The sequence below is a fragment of the Somniosus microcephalus genome, unplaced genomic scaffold, assembly GCF_052327205.1.
Source record: "Somniosus microcephalus isolate GS21.2 unplaced genomic scaffold, FLI_Smic_1.0 unresolved_chr6, whole genome shotgun sequence".
NCBI lineage: Eukaryota > Metazoa > Chordata > Chondrichthyes > Squaliformes > Somniosidae > Somniosus > Somniosus microcephalus.
Genome location: NW_028225184.1, coordinates 12,440,412 through 12,459,808, shown reverse-complemented (window position 1 = coordinate 12,459,808; position 19,397 = coordinate 12,440,412). Strand labels below are relative to the sequence as shown.

The following is a 19,397-nucleotide window of genomic DNA, read 5'->3' as shown; positions in this document are numbered from 1 at the left end:
GGAGAGACAGAGACAGACGCACAGACAGACAGTGACAGACAGAAGGAGAATTACAGAGACGGACAGACAGAAGCCGGTTAAGAGAGACTGACGACAGACAGAGACCGGTTCAGAGACACAGACAGACGGACAGACAGAGACCGGTTCAGAGACACAGACAGACAGAGACCAGATCAGAGACAGACGGACAGACAGAGACCGGTTCAGAGACACAGACCGACGGACAGACAGAGACCGGATCAGAGACGGAGACAGGCAGACAGACAGCCTGCCTCGTGCCCTGCGGCCGGCTCACCTTGGAGATGGAGACTTTGTCCTGTCCCGGCCTGAACACGGCGCGATTGCAGAGCGCGGCGATACGAGATAGAGCGGCCCATGTCGGTGACGTCTTATCAAAGGCGGTGCCTGCAGGAGGGGGGCGGGGGGGGGGGTGAGGAGGGAGACAGAGAGAGACGGGTTACAGACAGACGGAGCGTCCAGACACCTCTCGCAACTCCGCGACCGGTGAGGCGCACAGGGAGATCCCACTACCTGCCACCCAGGTGAGCTCCTCCGACCCCTCTTCATCTCACCCCATCAACCTAACCTTCGATTCCCTTCTCCCTCATCTGCTTGTCCAGGTTCCCCTTAAATGCATCGACGGTATTCGCCTCAACCACTCCCCATGGTAGCGAGATCCCCATCCTCATGGCTTCTCCGGGTAAAGAAGTTTCTTCCGAATTCCCGATTGGACTTATTAAAATTCTCACCCTTGTTTTCAAACCCATCCACGGTCTCCCCGCTCCACCTCCCTATCTCTGTAACCTCCTCCAGTCCCTACAACCCTCCCTATCTCTCTAACCTCCTCCAGCCCCTACACCCCTCCCTATCTCTGTAACCTCCTCCAGCCCCGACACCCCCTCCCTATCTCTGTAACCTCCTCCAGCCCCTACACCCCTCCCTATCTATGTAACCTCCTCCAGCCCCTACACCCCTCCCTATCTCTGTAACCTCCTCCAGCCCCTACACCCCCTCCCTATCTCTGCAACCTCCTCCAGCCCCTACAATCCTCCCTATCTCTGTAACCTCCTCCAGCCCCTACACTCTCCCTATCGCTGTAACCTCCTCCAGCCCCTACACCCCTCCCTATCTCTGCAACCTCCTCCAGCCCCTACAATCCTCCCTATCTCTGTAACCTCCTCCAGCCCCAACACCCCTCCCTATCTCTGTAACCTCCTCCAGCCCCTACACCCCTCCCTATCTCTGTAACCTCCTGCAGCCCCTACACACCTCCCTATCTCTGTAACCTCCTCCAGCCCCTACACCCCTCCCTATCTCTGTAACCTCCTCCAGCCCCTACACCCCTCCCTATCTCTGTAACCTCCTCCAGCCCCTACAGCCCTCCCTATCTCTGTAACCTCCTCCAGCCCCTACACCCCTCCCTATCTCTGTAACCTCCTCCAGCCCCTACACCCCTCCCTATCTCTGTAACCTCCTCCAGCCCCTACACCCCTCCCTATCTCTGTAACCTCCTCCAGCCCCGACACCCCTCCCTATCTCTGTAACCTCCTCCAGCCCCGACACCCCTCCCTATCTCTGTAACCTCCTCCAGCCCCCACACCCCTCCCTATCTCTGTAACCTCCTCCAGCCCCTACACCCCTCCCTATCTCTGTAACCACCTCCAGCCCCTACACCACTCCCTATCTCTGTAACCTCCTCCAGCCCCTACAACCCTCCCTATCTCTGTAACCTCCTCCAGCCCCCACACCCCTCCCTATCTCTGTAACCTCCTCCAGCCCCTACACCCCTCCCTATCTCTGTAACCTCCTCCAGCCCCGACACCCCTCCCTATCTCTGTAACCTCCTCCAGCCCCGACACCCCTCCCTATCTCTGTAACCACCTCCAGCCCCGACACCCCTCCCTATCTCTGTAACCTCCTCCAGCCCCGACACCCCTCCCTATCTCTGTAACCACCTCCAGCCCCTACACCCCTCCCTATCTCTGTAACCTCCTCCAGCCCCTACACCCCTCCCTATCTCTGTAACCTCCTCCAGCCCCTACACCCCTCCCTATCTCTGTAACCTCCTCCAGCCCCTACACCCCTCCCTATCTCTGTAACCACCTCCAGCCCCTACACCCCTCCCTATCTCTGTAACCTCCTCCAGCCCCTACACCCCTCCCTATCTCTGTAACCTCCTCCAGCCCCTACACCCCTCCCTATCTCTGTAACCTCCTCCAGCCCCTACACCCCTCCCTATCTCTGTAACCTCCTCCAGCCCTACAACCCTCCCTATCTCTGTAACCTCCTCCAGCCCCTACACCCCTCCCTATCTCTGTAACGTCCTCCAGCCCTACAACACTCCCTATCTCTGTAACCTCCTCCAGCCCCTACACCCCTCCCTATCTCTGTAACCTCCTCCAGCCCTACAACCCTCCCTATCTCTGTAACCTCCTCCAGCCCCTACACCCCTCCCTATCTATGTAACCTCCTCCAGCCCCTACACCCCCCCTATCTCTGTAACCACCTCCAGCCCCTACACCCCTCCCTATCTCTGTAACCTCCTCCAGCCCCTACAATCCTCCCTATCTCTGTAACCTCCTCCAGCCCCTACAATCCTCCCTATCTCTGTAACCTCCTCCAGCCCCAACACCCCTCCCTATCTCTGTAACCTCCTCCAGCCCCTACACCCCTCCCTATCTCTGTAACCTCCTGCAGCCCCTACACACCTCCCTATCTCTGTAACCTCCTCCAGCCCCTACACCCCTCCCTATCTCTGTAACCTCCTCCAGCCCCTACACCCCTCCCTATCTCTGTAACCTCCTCCAGCCCCTACAGCCCTCCCTATCTCTGTAACCTCCTCCAGCCCCTACACCCCTCCCTATCTCTGTAACCTCCTCCAGCCCCTACACCCCTCCCTATCTCTGTAACCTCCTCCAGCCCCTACACCCCTCCCTATCTCTGTAACCTCCTCCAGCCCCGACACCCCTCCCTATCTCTGTAACCTCCTCCAGCCCCGACACCCCTCCCTATCTCTGTAACCTCCTCCAGCCCCCACACCCCTCCCTATCTCTGTAACCTCCTCCAGCCCCTACACCCCTCCCTATCTCTGTAACCACCTCCAGCCCCTACACCACTCCCTATCTCTGTAACCTCCTCCAGCCCCTACAACCCTCCCTATCTCTGTAACCTCCTCCAGCCCCCACACCCCTCCCTATCTCTGTAACCTCCTCCAGCCCCTACACCCCTCCCTATCTCTGTAACCTCCTCCAGCCCCGACACCCCTCCCTATCTCTGTAACCACCTCCAGCCCCTACACCACTCCCTATCTCTGTAACCTCCTCCAGCCCCGACACCCCTCCCTATCTCTGTAACCTCCTCCAGCCCTACATCCCTCCCTATCTCTGTAACCTCCTCCAGCCCCTACAACTCTCCCTATCTCTGTAACCTCCTCCAGCCACTACAACCCTCCCTATCTCTGTAACCTCCTCCAGCCCCGACACCCCTCCCTATCTCTGTAACCTCCTCCAGCCCCTACAACCCTCCCTATCTCTGTAACCTCCTCCAGCCCCTACAACCCTCCGAGATCTCTGTAACCTCCTCCAGCCCCTACACCCCTCCCTATCTCTGTAACCTCCTCCAGCCCCTACACCCCTCCCTATCTCTGTAACCTCCTCCAGCCCCTACACCCCTCCCTATCTCTGTAACCTCCTCCAGCCCCTACACCCCTCCCTATCTCTGTAACCACCTCCAGCCCCTACACCCCTCCCTATCTCTGTAACCTCCTCCAGCCCCTACACCCCTCCCTATCTCTGTAACCTCCTCCAGCCCCTACACCCCTCCCTATCTCTGTAACCTCCTCCAGCCCCGACACCCTCCCTATCTCTGTAACCTCCTCCAGCCCTACACCCCTCCCTATCTCTGTAACCTCCTCCAGCCCCGACAACCCTCCCTATCTCTGTAACCTCCTCCAGCCCCTACACCCCTCCCTATCTCTGTAACCTCCTCCAGCCCTACAATCCTCCCTATCTCTGTAACCTCCTCCAGCGCCTACAACACTCCCTATCTCTGTAACCTCCTCCAGCCCCTACACCCCATCCCTATCTCTGTAACCTCCTCCAGCCTCTACACCCCTCCCTATCTCTGTAACCTCCTCCAGCCTCTAAAAACCTCCCTATCTCTGTAACCTCCTCCAGTCCCTACAACCCTCCATATCTCTGTAACCTCCTCCAGCCCCTACACCCCTCCCTATCTCTGTAACCTCCTCCAGCCCCTACACCCCTCCCTATCTCTGTAACCTCCTCCAGCCTCTAAAAACCTCCCTATCTCTGTAACCTCCTCCAGTCCCTACAACCCTCCATATCTCTGTAACCTCCTCCAGCCCCTACACCCCTCCCTATCTCTGTAACCTCCTCCAGCCCCTACACCCCTCCCTATCTCTGTAACCTCCTCCAGCCCCGACACCCCTCCCTATCTCTGTAACCTCCTCCAGCCCCTACAACCCTCCATATCTCTGTAACCTCCTCCAGCCCCTACACCCCTCCCTATCTCTGTAACCTCCTCCAGCCCCTACACCCCTCCCTATCTCTGTAACCTCCTCCAGCCCCTACAACCCTCAGAGATCTCTGCGTTCCTCCAATTCTGCCCTCTTGCGCATCCCCCGATTTCCATCGCTCCACCATTGGCGGCCGTGCCTTCAGCTGCCTGGGCCCCGAGCTCTGGAATTCCCTCCCTAAACCTCTCCGCCTCTCTCTCCTCCTTTAAGACGCTCCTTAAAACCTCCCTCTTTGACCCAGCTTTTGGTCACCTGTCCTAATATCTCCTGACGTGGCTCGGTGTCAAATTCTGTTTGATAATCGCTCCTGTGAAGCACCTTGGGAGGTTTTGCTACATTAAAGGCGCTGTATAAATGCACACTGTTGTTGTGACTACCTTCTATTGATGGCCCGTAGTTCTGGTCTCCTCCGCAAGTGGAAACATCTTCTCTGTGTCGAACTATCGAACACCTTCGTAATCTTGGAGACCTCTATCAGGTCATCCCTCAGCCTTCTCTTGTCCAGAGAAAACAGCCCCAACCTGTTCAATCTTTCCCGATAGTTATAACCTCTCATTTCTGGTATCATCCTTGTAAATCTGTTTATGCACCTTCTCCAGCGCCTCTAGATCCTTTCTCTAATATGGAGACCAGAACTGCGCACACACACACTGTTAGATCTGGGTCTCTACGGGCATTTATTGCCCATCCCTAGTCGCCCTTGAGAAGGTGGTGGTGAAGCCGCCTTCTTGAACCGCTGCAGTCATAGAAACATAGAAGATAGGGGCAGGAGGAGGCCATTCGGCCCCTCGAGCCTGCTCCGCCATTCAATGCGATCATGGCTGATCATCCAAATTCAGTACCCGGTCCCTGCCTTCTCCCCGTGTCCCTTGATCCCTTTAGCCTTAAGAAATATATCCAACTCCTTCTTGAATATATTTAATGAATTGGCCTCCACTGCCCTCTGTGGTAGAGAATTCCACAGGTTCACCACTCTCTGGGTGAAGAAATTCCTCCTCATCTCAGTCCTAAATGGCTTACCCCTTATCCTTCGACTGTGACCCCTGGTTCTGGACTCCCCGCCATCGGGAACATCCTTCCTGCATCTAGTCTGTCCAGTCCTGCCAGAATTTTATAAGTTTCAATGAGATCCCCTCTCATTCTTCTAAACTCCAGCGAGTACAAGCCCAATCGACCCAATCTCTCCTCATACGTCATTCCTGCCATCCCAGGTATCAGCCTGGTGAATCTTCGCTGAACTCCTTCCATGGCAAGAACATCCTTCCTCAGATAAGGCGACTAAAACTGCACACAGTGCTCAAGGTGTGGTCTCACCAAGGCCCTGTACAACTGCAGTCCGTGTGGTGAAGGTACTCCCACAGTGCTGTTAGGGAGGGAGTTCCAGGATTTTGACCCAGCGACGATGAAGGAACGGCCGATATATTTCCAAGTCAGGATGGTGTGTGACTTGGAGGTGGTGGTGTTCCCACGCGCCTGCTGCCCTTGTCCTTCTAGGTGGAAGAGGTGGCGGGTTTGGGAGGTGCTGCCGAAGAAGCCTTGGCGAGTTGCTGCAGTGCATCTTGTAGATGGTACACACTGCAGCCACGGTGCGCCGGTGGTGGAGGGAGTGAATGTTTAAGGTGGTGGATGGGGTGCCAATCAAGCGGGCTGCTTTGTCCTGGATGGTGTCGAGCTTCTTGAGTGTTGTTTGGAGCTGCACTCATCCAGGCAAGTGGAGAGTATTCCATCACACTCCTGACTTGTGCCTTGTAGATGGTGGAAAGGCTTTGGGGAGTCAGGAGGTGAGACACTCGCTGCAGAATACCCAGCCTCTGACCCGCTCTTGTAGTCACAGTATTTATGTGGCTGGTCCAGTTAAGTTTCTGGTCAATGGTGACCCTCCAGGATGTTGATGGTGGGGATTCAGCGATGGTAATGTCGGTGAATGTCAAGGGGAGATGGTTAGACTCTCACTTGTTGGAGATAGTCATTGCCTGGCACTTGTGTGGCGCGAATGTTACCTGCCACTTATCAGCACAAGCCTGAACGTCGTCCAGGTCTTGTTGCATGCGGGCATGGACTGCTTCATTATCTGAGGAGTTGTGAATGGCGCTGAACACTGTGCAGTCATCAGTGAACAGCCCCATTTCTGACCTTATGTTGGAGGGAAGGTCATTGATGAAGCAGCTGAAGATGGTTGGACCTAGGACACTGCCCTGAGGAACTCCTGCAGCGATGTCCTGGGGCTGTGATGATTGACCTCCAACCACCACAACCATCTTCCTTTGTGCTAGGTATGACTCCAGCCAGTGGAGCGTTTTCCCCCTGATTCCCATTGACTTCAGTTTTACTAGGGCTCCCTCTGAGATGAGGAGTCCATTCAGACTCCCGCACACACACACGGCAATAGATTGGGAGAAGGGGAAGTGCAACGAGACCTGGGTGTCCTTGTGCACCAGTCGCTGAAGGTAAGCATGCAGGTGCAGCAGGCGGTTAAGAAGGCAAATGGTATGTTGGCCTTCGTAGCGAGAGGATTCGAGTACAGGAACAAGGATGTCTTGCTGCAGTTGTACAGGGCCTTGGTGAGACCGCACCTTGAGCATTGTGCGCGGTTTTGGTTGCCTTATCTGAGGAAGGATGTTCTTGCCATGGAGGGAGTGCAGCGAAGATTCACCAGGCTGATGCCTGGGATGGCAGGAATGACGTATGAGGAGAGATTGGGTCGATTGGGCTTATACTCGCTGGAGTTTAGAAGAATGAGAGGGGATCTCATTGAAACTTATAAAATTCTAACAGGACTAGATGCAGGAAGGATGTTCCCGATGGTCGGGGAGTCCCGAACCAGGGGTCACAGTCTAAGGATAAGGGGTAAGCCATTTAGGACAGAGATGAGGAGGAATTTCTTCACCCAGAGAGTGGTGAACCTGTGGAATTCTCTACCACAGAAGGCAGTGGAGGCCAATTCATTAAATATATTCAAGAAGGAGTTGGATATATTTCTTAAGGCTAAAGGGATCAAGGGATATGGGGAGAAGGCAGGGACAGGGTACTGAATTTGGATGATCAGCCATGATCTCATTGAATGGCGGAGCAGGCTCGAGGAGCCGAATGGCCTCCTCCTGATCCTATCTTCGATGTTTCTACACTGAGATCTAGGATTCGGCGGCTCACTCACGTACCAGACTGGTCCTCAGTCGTGTCGGCCTCGTGGACCTGATTATCGAACCACATATGAGCGACTGTCATACGGTTCTGTGTCAGTGTCCCAGTCTTGTCCGAGCAGATGGTCGAGGTCGATCCCAGCGTTTCCACTGCTTCCAGATTCTTCACCAGGCAGTTCTTCCGAGCCATCCGTTTGGCCGTGAGAGTGAGGCACACCTTCGCGCGCGAGAGAGAGAGAGGGAGACGTCAATCTGGCCCACTGTGACACCCAGACCCTCCCTGATATCTCACTTTCTCCCCTTCCCCCGATATCGTAAGCCAATAAGAATTAGGAGCAGGAGGAGGCCATTCGGCCCCTCGAGCCTGCTCCGCCATTCAACGAGATCAGGGCTGATCTTCGTCCTCAACTCCTCTTTCCCGCCCGAGTCCTTGATTCCCTTAATATCGAAAAATCTATCGATCTTAACCTTGAATATACTCAACAACTCAGCCTCCGCAGGGTGGAGGATTCCAAAGATTCATCACCCTCTGAGTGAAGAAATTCCTCCTGATCTGGGGTTCTTTTCCTTGGAGCAGAGAAGGCTGAGGGGGGACCTGATTGAGGTGTACAAAATTATGAGGGGCATAGAAAGGGTGCCTGGCACCTTCCTGTGCAAGCGCAGGCGATGCAACACCTGCCCTTATACCTTCCCCCCCTTCCCACTGTCCAGTGCCCCCAAACACCCCATCCAGGTCGTCGTCGTCGTACGTGTCTTCACACTGTTCCCTTTGGGGAACTTGTATGAAGCGGTGGAAGGATTTCTGGCCGCGATTAACGCTCCTTCCGTGACCGTAACCACCTTCGCACCAGCCATTAGGGTGGTTAGTCCTATGGCGGGAGGGTTTTACGGGCTCCCACAACCCATACGAGGGGTGGGGGGGGGGGGGGCGCCACCCATACCCACGGACGCAAGTATCCCGCTGGATGTCAACCCAGAATTTAGAGCCGGAGCTCCGACTCCACTTGCCGGGACTGTCTGGAGCGGGGTTCGAAACCCTACCCTGATCTGGCCCAGCGGCGGGGATCCTACCGCTACGCCAAAGGCCCACTCCCCCATCCAGGTGAAACAGCGATTTACTTGTACTTCTCGCAATCTAGTATTACTGCATTCGCTGCTCCCGATGCGGTCTCCTCTACATTGGGGGAGACCAAACGCAGATTGGGCGACCGCTTTGCGGAACGCCTCCGTTCAGTCTGTAAGGGGGACCCCGAGCTCCTGGTGGCCTGTCACTTTAATTCACCGCCCCAGTCCCACTCGGACCTCACTGTCCTCGGCCTCTTGCATTGTTCCACGGAAGCTCAACGTAAACTCGAGGAACAGCACCTCATCTTCCGATTAGCCTTCAGGACTAAACCTCGAGTTCAACAATTTCAGATCATAACCTCGGCCCCTATTACATTTTTACTTATAATCTTTTTCCCACCCCTTTGTTTTGGGTTTTCCCTTCCACCCCCCCCCCCGCCTTCCATTTTTTTTTCTCCCTCCCACATGGCAGCTGTCTCTCATCCTGCCAGTACACTTCACACAAGGATGTGTGCCGAGCCCCCTCCTCTACTCCTTCTTCACCCACGACTGTGTGGCTGTTCATGGTTCCAACACCATCATCAAGTTTGCGGATGATACCACGGTGGTAGGCCAGATCACCAACAACGACGAGTCAGCCTACAGGGAGGAGGTCCAGCATCTCGTGAAGTGGTGCGCCGACAACAACCTGGCCCTTAACATCAAGAAAACCAAAGAAATCATTGTGGACTTCAGGAAGTCTAAAGGCGGAAGTCACACCCCCATCCACATCCATGGGGCTGTGGTGGAAAGGGTGGACAGTTTTAAGTTCCTCGGAGTCCACATCATGGAAGACCTCTCCTGGTCCCTCAATACCTCCTCTCTGGTGAAGAAGGCCCAGCAGCGCCTATATTTCCTAAGGAGGCTGAAGGGATGTAACCTGTCACCCCTGATCCTCTCTAACTTTTACCGCTACACTATAGAGAGCATCCTGACGAACTGTATCACAGTATGGTATGGCAGCTGTAGCTACTATGACCGGAAAGCCCTGCAGCGGGTAGTCAAAACTGCCCAACGCATTACCGGCACCCGGCTACCGACCATAGAGCACATATACCAGAAACGCTGTCTACGGAGGTCACGGACCATCATCAAAGACCCTACCCACCCCAGCCGCAGTCTGTTCGCCCCCCTGCCATCTGGGAGACGCTACAGATGCATTCGCACCCGTACGACCAGGTTTAGGAACAGCTTCTTTCCCAGGGCTGTCATCCTACTGAACTCCTCAAATAAACTCTAAAGCCTGCACATCTGTCAATGTACTTTATTATGGTCATGTTTATGTTAATGTATTACAAGCCAAATGAATGTTGAATGTTTAAATGTCTTAATCTAAATGTACACTCTCGGGAGCCGCAAGCCTACATTTCGTTGTACTGCACTTGTGCACTAACAATGACAATAAAGTTGATTATTATTATCTGAGCTGTCTTCTGTCTCCACTTGTCCTATTACCATCTCGTCTGGTTTTGAATACCTCTTAATGACTCTTTACTTCTTTTGTTCTATCCCAGCCCTGCCTTCAATCGATTTAATTTCCTTTCCAGTTTTGAAAAAGGGTTCGACCCGAAACGTCGATTCTAATTTCTCTCCACGGTTGCTGCATGGTCTGCTGAGTTTTTCCAGCATTTTCTGTTGTTATCCCCAGCCTGTCCAGTCTCTCTTCATAGCTGAAGCGCACCAGCCCGGGTGACATCCTGGTGAATCTCCTCTGCACCCTCTCTAATGCAATCACATCCCTCCTATAGTGTGGCGACCAGAACTGCACACAGTACTCCAGCTGTGGCCTAACCAACGTTTTGTACAGCTCCATCATAACCTCCCTGCTCTTATATTCTGTGCCTCGGCTAAGGAAGGCAAGTATCCCGTATGCCTTTTTAACCACCTTATCCACCTGTCCTGCTGCCTTCAGTGATCTATGTACATGCACACCAAGGTCCCGCTGATCCTCTGTCCTTCCTAGGGTCCTACCATTCATTGGGTATTCCCTTGCCTTGTTAGTCCTCCCAAAATGCCTCACCTCACACTTTTCAGGGTTAAACTCCATTTGCCACTGCTCTGCCCATCTGACCATCCCGTCTATATCGTCCTGTAGCCTGAGGCTTCCCTCCTCGCTATTTACCGCTCCAGCAATTTTCGTGTCATCTGCGAATTTACTGATCGTACCTCCTACATTCATATCTAAATCATTAATGTACGCTACAAACAGCAAAGGGACCCCAGCACCGATCCCTGCGGTACACCATTGGACACAGGCTTCCAGTCACAAAAACAACCTTCGACCATCACCCTCTGCCTCTAAGCCAATTTTGGATCCAATGTGCCAAATTGCCCTGGATCCCATGGGCTCTTACCTTCTTGACCAGTCTCCCATGCGGGACATTGTCAAAAGCCTTACTGAAGTCCATGTAGACTACATCAACAGCACTACCCTCATCCACACACCTAGTCACCCCCTCGAAAAATTCAATCAAATTGGTCAGGCATGATCTCCCCCTGACAAAGCCATGCTGACCATTCCTGATTAGTCCCTGTCTCTCCAAGTGGAGACTAATTTTGTCCCTTAGAATTTTTTCCAATAATTTCCCTACCACTGATGTTAGGCTCACTGGCCTGTAATTCCCTGGTTTATCCCTACTACCCTTCTTGAATAATGGTACTACGTTAGCTGTCCTCCAGTCCTCTGGCACCTCCCCTGTGGCCAGAGAGGTTCTGAAAATTTGTGTCAGAGCCCCTGCAATCTCCTCCCTTGCCTCACACAGCAGTCTGGGATACATCTCATCTGGGCCTGGGGATTTATCCGCTTTGAAGCCCGCTAAAACCGCCAGTACCTCCTCCCTCTCAATACTAATTTGTTCAAGTATATCACAATCCCCCTGCCTGATTTCTATGCCTACATCGTTCTTCTCCATAGTGAACACAGATGCAAAATATTCATTTAAAACCTCACCTACATCTTCCGGCTCTACACACAGATTGCCACTTTGGTCCCTAATGGGCCCTACTCTTTCCCTGGTTATCCTCTTGCCCTTAATATGCTTATAAAACACCTTGGGATTTTCCTTTATTTTGCCCACCAGTGTGTTTTCATGCCCCCTCTTCGCTCTCCTAATTTCTTTTTTAAGTACCCCCTGCACTTTCTATACTCCTCTAGGGCTTCCACTGTTTTTAGTCCTTTGTATCTGCCAAAAGCCTCCCTTTTTTTCCTAATGCATTTTTGTATATCCCTTGACATCCAGGGTTCCCTGGGCTTGTTGGTCCCACCCTTGACCTTTACGGGAACATGTTGGTGTTGTACTCTCTCTATTTCCTTTCTGAAAGCCCCCCACTGCTCTGATGTGAATTTTCCTACAAGTAGCTGCTCCCAGTCCACTTTGGCCAGATCCTGCCTTATCATATTGAAATCGGCCTTCCCCCAATTTAGAACCTTTATTTCCGGTCCATCTTTGTCCTTTTCCATGACTACCTCAAATCCCACCCAATTATGGTCACTGTCACCAAAATGCTCTCCTACTGACACTTCCACCACTTGCCCGGCTGCATTCCCTAGAATTAGGTCCAGTACCGCCCCCTCTCTTGTAGGACTTTCTACATGCTGGCTCAAAAAGCTCTCCTGGATGCACTTTAAGAATTCCGCACCCTCTAAGCCTTTCAGACTCTGACTATCCCAGTTAATATTGGGGGAGTTGAAATCCCCTACTAATATTACCCTATTATTTCTACACTTTGATGCATCAACTCTGACATATGAAAACTACTAGGGACTTGGTCTAAGTATTAAACAAGGCTTTAATCAACTGTTTCACAACATGGAGGTCTAGCTGTGTCACAGAATCACAGAAACCCCACAGTGCAGATAGAGGCCATTTCGGCCCATCGAGCCTGCACCGACACATATCCCACCCGATCCCCGTAACCCCTACATCAACACATAGCCCACCCTATCCCCGTGTATTTAATCCCCCTAACACTAAGGGTCAATTTTTACCATAGCCAATCAACCTAGCCCGCACATCTTTGGACTGTCCTTCACTAGTTCCTGCTAAAGAATGCCCTGAGCAAGCTGGGCCCATGCCCGAGTATTTATACTCTCCCTGGACAGCGCCACCAGCAGGCCGCCCAGTATTATTTCATAAATCATTTCCAAATGAATGACAAGATTCACGTCAACCTCCAAGGCGAGAATATCCTTCCTCAATTAAGGAGAACAAAACTGTACCCAGTGCTCCACCCCCAACTCTACCCGCCTCCCCGATGCAGTCACTCACCGTCACAGTTGCGAGAAGTCCCTCCGGGACATTGGCCACGATGATGCCTATGAGGAAGATGACAGCTTCCAGCCAGCTGTACCCCAGGATGAGCGACAGGACGAAGAACGAGACCCCCAAGAAAACCGCCACCCCGGTGATGATGTGGATGAAGTGCTCGATCTCCATGGAGATGGGCGTCTGACCGACCTCCAGCCCCGAGGCCAGTGTGGCGATGCGCCCCATCACCGTCCGATCTCCCGTGAAGATCACCACTCCCCGAGCCGTCCCTGTCGCAGGGAGACAGAGACACAGCAAGACTTAGATAGCATCTAGAGCTCCCTTTACACTGACCCATCAAACACTCCCAGGGCAGGTACAGCAACGGGTTAGATACAGAGTAAATCTCCCTCTACACTGTCCCATCAAACACTCCCAGGGCAGGTACAGCACTGGTTAGATACAGAGTAAAGCTCCCTCTACACTGTCCCATCAAACACTCCCAGGGCAGGTACAGCACTGGTTAGATACAGAGTAAAGCTCCCTCTACACTGTCCCATCAAACACTCCCAGGGCAGGTACAGCACGGGTTAGATACAGAGTAAAGCTCCCTCTGTACTGTCCCATCAAACACTCCCAGGGCCGGTACAGCACGGGTTAGATACAGAGTAAAGCTCCCTCTACACTGTCCCATCAAACACTCCCAGGGCAGGTACAGCACAGGGTTAGATACAGAGTAAAGCTCCCTCTACACTGTCCCATCAAACACTCCCTGGGTAGGTACAGCACGGGGTTAGATACAGAGTAAAGCTCCCTCTACACTGTCCCATCAAACACTCCCAGGGCAGGTACAGCAGGGGTTAGAAACAGAGTAAAGCTCCCTCTACGCTGTCCCATCAAACACTCCCAGGGCAGGTACAGCATGGGGTTAGATACAGAGTAAAGGTCCTTCTACACTGTCCCATCAAACACTCCCAGGGCAGGTACAGCACTGGTTAGATACAGAGTAAAGCTCCCTCTACACTGTCCCATCAAACACTCGCAGGTCAGGTACAGCACGGGGCTAGATACAGAGTAAAGCTCCCTCTACACTGTCCCATCAAACACTCCCAGGGCAGGTACAGCACGGGGTTAGATACAGAGTAAAGCTCCCTCTACACTGTCCCATCAAACACTCCCAGGGCAGGTACAGCACGGGGTTAGATACAGAGTAAAGCTCCCTCTACACTGTCCCATCAAACACTCCCAGGGCAGGTACAGCACGGGGTTAGATACAGAGTAAAGCTCCCTCTACACTGTCCCATCAAACACTCCCAGTGCAGGTACAGCACGGGGTTAGATACAGAGTAAAGCTCCCTCTACACTGTCCCATCAAACACTCCCAGGGCAGGCACAGCACGGGGTTACATACAGAGTAAAGCTCCCTCAACACTGTCCCGTCAAACACTCCCAGGGCAGATACAGCACGGGGTTAGACACAGAGTAAAGCTCCCTCTACACTGTCCCATCAAGCACTCCCAGGGCAGGTACAGCACGGAGTTAGACACAGAGTAAAGCTCCCTCTACACTGTCCCATCAAACACTCCCAGGGCAGGTACAGCACGGAGTTAGACACAGAGTAAAGCTCCCTCTACACTGTCCCATCAAACACTCCCAGGGCAGGTACAGCACGGGGTTAGATACAGAGTAAAGCTCCCTCTACACTGTCCCATCAAACAATCCCAGGGCAGGTACAGCACGGGGTTAGATACAGAGTAAAGCTTCCTCTACACTGTGCCCATCAAACACTCCCAGGGCAGGTACAGCACGGGGTTAGATACAGAGTAAAGCTTCCTCTACACTGTGCCCATCAAACACTTCCAGGGCAGGTACAGCACGGGGTTAGATACAGAGTAAAGCTCCCTCTACACTGTCCCATCAAACACTCCCAGGGCAGGTACAGCACAGGGTTAGATACAGAGTAAAGCTCCCTCTACACTGTCCCATCAAACACTCCCAGGGCAGGTACAGCACGGGTTAGATACAGAGTAAAGCTCCCTCTACACTGTCCCATCAAACACTCCCAGGGCAGGTACAGCACGGGGTTAGATACAGAGTAAAGCTCCCTCTACACTGTCCCATCAAACACTCCCAGGGCAGGTACAGCATGGGGTTAGATACAGAGTAAAGCTCCCTCTACACTGTCCCATCAAACACTCCCAGGGCAGGTACAGCACGGGTTAGATACAGAGTAAAGCTCCCTCTACACTGACCCATCAAACACTCCCAGGGCAGGTACAGCACGGGTTAGATACAGGGTAAACCTCCCTCGACACTGTCCCATCAAACACTCCCAGGGCAGGTACAGCATGGGGTTAGATACAGAGTAAAGCTCCCTCTACACTGTCCCATCAAACACTCCCAGGGCAGGTACAGCACGGGGTTAGATACAGAGTAAAGCTCCCTCCACACTGTCCCATCAAACACTCCCAGGGCAGGTACAGCACGGGGTTAGATACAGAGTAAAGCTCCCTCTACACTGTCCCATCAAACACTCCCAGGGCAGGTACAGCACGGGGTTTGATACAGAGTAAAGCTCCCTCTACACTGTCCCATCAAACACTCCCAGGGCAGGTACAGAACGGGGTTAGATACAGAGTAAAGCTCCCTCTACACTGTCCCATCAAACACTCACAGGGCAGGTACAGAACGGGGTTAGATACAGAGTAAAGCTCCCTCTACACTGTCCCATCAAACACTCCCAGGGCAGGTACAGCACGGGGTTAGATACAGACTAAAGCTCCCTCTACACTGTCCCATCAAACACTCCCAGGGCAGGTACAGCACGGGGTTAGATACAGAGTGAAGCTCCCTCCACACTGTCCCATCAAACACTCCCAGGGCAGGTACAGCACGGGGTTAGATACAGAGTAAAGCTCCCTCTGTACTGTCCCATCAAACACTCCCAGGGCCGGTACAGCACGGGTTAGATACAGAGTAAAGCTCCCTCTACACTGTCCCATCAAACACTCCCAGGGCAGGTACAGCACAGGGTTAGATACAGAGTAAAGCTCCCTCTACACTGTCCCATCAAACACTCCCTGGGTAGGTACAGCACGGGGTTAGATACAGAGTAAAGCTCCCTCTACACTGTCCCATCAAACACTCCCAGGGCAGGTACAGCAGGGGTTAGAAACAGAGTAAAGCTCCCTCTACGCTGTCCCATCAAACACTCCCAGGGCAGGTACAGCATGGGGTTAGATACAGAGTAAAGGTCCTTCTACACTGTCCCATCAAACACTCCCAGGGCAGGTACAGCACTGGTTAGATACAGAGTAAAGCTCCCTCTACACTGTCCCATCAAACACTCGCAGGTCAGGTACAGCACGGGGCTAGATACAGAGTAAAGCTCCCTCTACACTGTCCCATCAAACACTCCCAGGGCAGGTACAGCACGGGGTTAGATACAGAGTAAAGCTCCCTCTACACTGTCCCATCAAACACTCCCAGGGCAGGTACAGCACGGGGTTAGATACAGAGTAAAGCTCCCTCTACACTGTCCCATCAAACACTCCCAGGGCAGGTACAGCACGGGGTTAGATACAGAGTAAAGCTCCCTCTACACTGTCCCATCAAACACTCCCAGTGCAGGTACAGCACGGGGTTAGATACAGAGTAAAGCTCCCTCTACACTGTCCCATCAAACACTCCCAGGGCAGGCACAGCACGGGGTTACATACAGAGTAAAGCTCCCTCAACACTGTCCCGTCAAACACTCCCAGGGCAGATACAGCACGGGGTTAGACACAGAGTAAAGCTCCCTCTACACTGTCCCATCAAGCACTCCCAGGGCAGGTACAGCACGGAGTTAGACACAGAGTAAAGCTCCCTCTACACTGTCCCATCAAACACTCCCAGGGCAGGTACAGCACGGAGTTAGACACAGAGTAAAGCTCCCTCTACACTGTCCCATCAAACACTCCCAGGGCAGGTACAGCACGGGGTTAGATACAGAGTAAAGCTCCCTCTACACTGTCCCATCAAACAATCCCAGGGCAGGTACAGCACGGGGTTAGATACAGAGTAAAGCTTCCTCTACACTGTGCCCATCAAACACTCCCAGGGCAGGTACAGCACGGGGTTAGATACAGAGTAAAGCTTCCTCTACACTGTGCCCATCAAACACTTCCAGGGCAGGTACAGCACGGGGTTAGATACAGAGTAAAGCTCCCTCTACACTGTCCCATCAAACACTCCCAGGGCAGGTACAGCACAGGGTTAGATACAGAGTAAAGCTCCCTCTACACTGTCCCATCAAACACTCCCAGGGCAGGTACAGCACGGGTTAGATACAGAGTAAAGCTCCCTCTACACTGTCCCATCAAACACTCCCAGGGCAGGTACAGCACGGGGTTAGATACAGAGTAAAGCTCCCTCTACACTGTCCCATCAAACACTCCCAGGGCAGGTACAGCATGGGGTTAGATACAGAGTAAAGCTCCCTCTACACTGTCCCATCAAACACTCCCAGGGCAGGTACAGCACGGGTTAGATACAGAGTAAAGCTCCCTCTACACTGACCCATCAAACACTCCCAGGGCAGGTACAGCACGGGTTAGATACAGGGTAAAGCTCCCTCGACACTGTCCCATCAAACACTCCCAGGGCAGGTACAGCATGGGGTTAGATACAGAGTAAAGCTCCCTCTACACTGTCCCATCAAACACTCCCAGGGCAGGTACAGCACGGGGTTAGATACAGAGTAAAGCTCCCTCCACACTGTCCCATCAAACACTCCCAGGGCAGGTACAGCACGGGGTTAGATACAGAGTAAAGCTCCCTCTACACTGTCCCATCAAACACTCCCAGGGCAGGTACAGCACGGGGTTTGATACAGAGTAAAGCTCCCTCTACACTGTCCCATCAAACACTCCCAGGGCAGGTACAGAACGGGGTTAGATACAGAGTAAAGCTCCCTCTACACTGTCCCATCAAACACTCACAGGGCAGGTACAGAACGGGGTTAGATACAGAGTAAAGCTCCCTCTACACTGTCCCATCAAACACTCCCAGGGCAGGTACAGCACGGGGTTGGTACAGACTAAAGCTCCCTCTACACTGTCCCATCAAACACTCCCAGGGCAGGTACAGCACGGGGTTAGATACAGAGTGAAGCTCCCTCCACACTGTCCCATCAAACACTCCCAGGGCAGGTACAGCACGGGGTTAGATACAGAGTAAAGCTCCCTCTACACTGTCCCATCAAACACTCCCAGGGCAGGTACAGCACGAGGTTAGATACAGAGTAAAGCTCCCTCTACACTGTCCCATCAAATACTCCCAGGGCAGGTACAGCACGGGGTTAGATACAGAGTAAAGCTCCCTCTACACTGTCCCATCAAACACTCCCAGGGCAGGTACAGCACGGGGTTAGATACAGAGTAAAGCTCCCTCTACACTGTCCCATCAAACACTCCCAGGGCAGGTACAGCACAGGGTTAGATACAGAGTAAAGCTCCCTCTACACTGTCCCATCAAACACTCCCAGGGCAGGTACAGCACGGGGTTAGATACAGAGTAAAGCTCCCTCTACACTGTCCCATCAAACACTCCCAGGGCAGGTACAGCACGGGGTTAGATACAGAGTAAAGCTCCCTCTACACTGCCCCATCAAACACTCCCAGGGCAGGTACAGCACGGGGTTAGATACAGAGTAAAGCTCCCTCTGCACTGTCCCATCAAACACTCCCAGGGCAGGAACAGCACGGGTTAGATATAGAGTAAAGCTCCCTCTACACTGTCCCATCAAACACTCCCAGGGCAGGTACAGCACGGGTTAGATACAGAGTAAAGCTCCCTCTACACTGTCCCATCAAACACTCCCAGGGCAGGTACAGCACGGGTTAGATACAGAGTAAAGCTCCCTCTACACTGTCCCATCAAACACTCCCAGGGCAGGTACAGCACGGGGTTAGATACAGAGTAAAGCTCCCTCTGCACTGTCCCATCAAACACTCCCAGGGCAGGTACAGCACGGGTTAGATACAGAGTAAAGCTCCCTCTGCACTGTCCCATCAAACACTCCCAGGGCAGGTACAGCACGGGGTTAGATACAGAGTAAAGCTCGCTCTACACTGTGCCCATCAAACACTCCCAGGGCATGTACAGCACGGGTTAGATACAGAGTAAAGCTCCCTCTACACTGTCCCATCAAACACTCCCAGGGCAGGTACAGCACGGGTTAGATACAGAGTAAAGCTCCCTCTACACTGTCCCATCAAACACTCCCAGGGCAGGTACAGCACGGGGTTAGATACAGAGTAAAGCTCCCTCTACACTGTCCCATCAAACACTCCCAGGGCAGGTACAGCACGGGTTAGATACAGAGTAAAG

At 53.1% G+C, this 19,397-nt stretch overlaps 1 protein-coding gene across 1 annotated transcript in view; it reads right to left on the bottom strand.

Annotated features, from left to right (window-relative positions):
• LOC147087080 (sodium/potassium-transporting ATPase subunit alpha-2-like) overlaps positions 1-19,397 on the bottom strand; it is an 82,144-nt gene that overhangs the window by 28,909 nt on the left and 33,838 nt on the right. The window contains exons 3-5 of the mRNA XM_085978037.1: positions 13,047-13,315; positions 7,693-7,891; positions 200-405 (exon numbers count right to left, since the gene is read on the bottom strand). Of these exons, the coding sequence (XP_085834163.1) occupies positions 200-405; positions 7,693-7,891; positions 13,047-13,315 (674 nt within the window). The remainder of the gene's footprint in view (positions 1-199; positions 406-7,692; positions 7,892-13,046; positions 13,316-19,397) is intronic.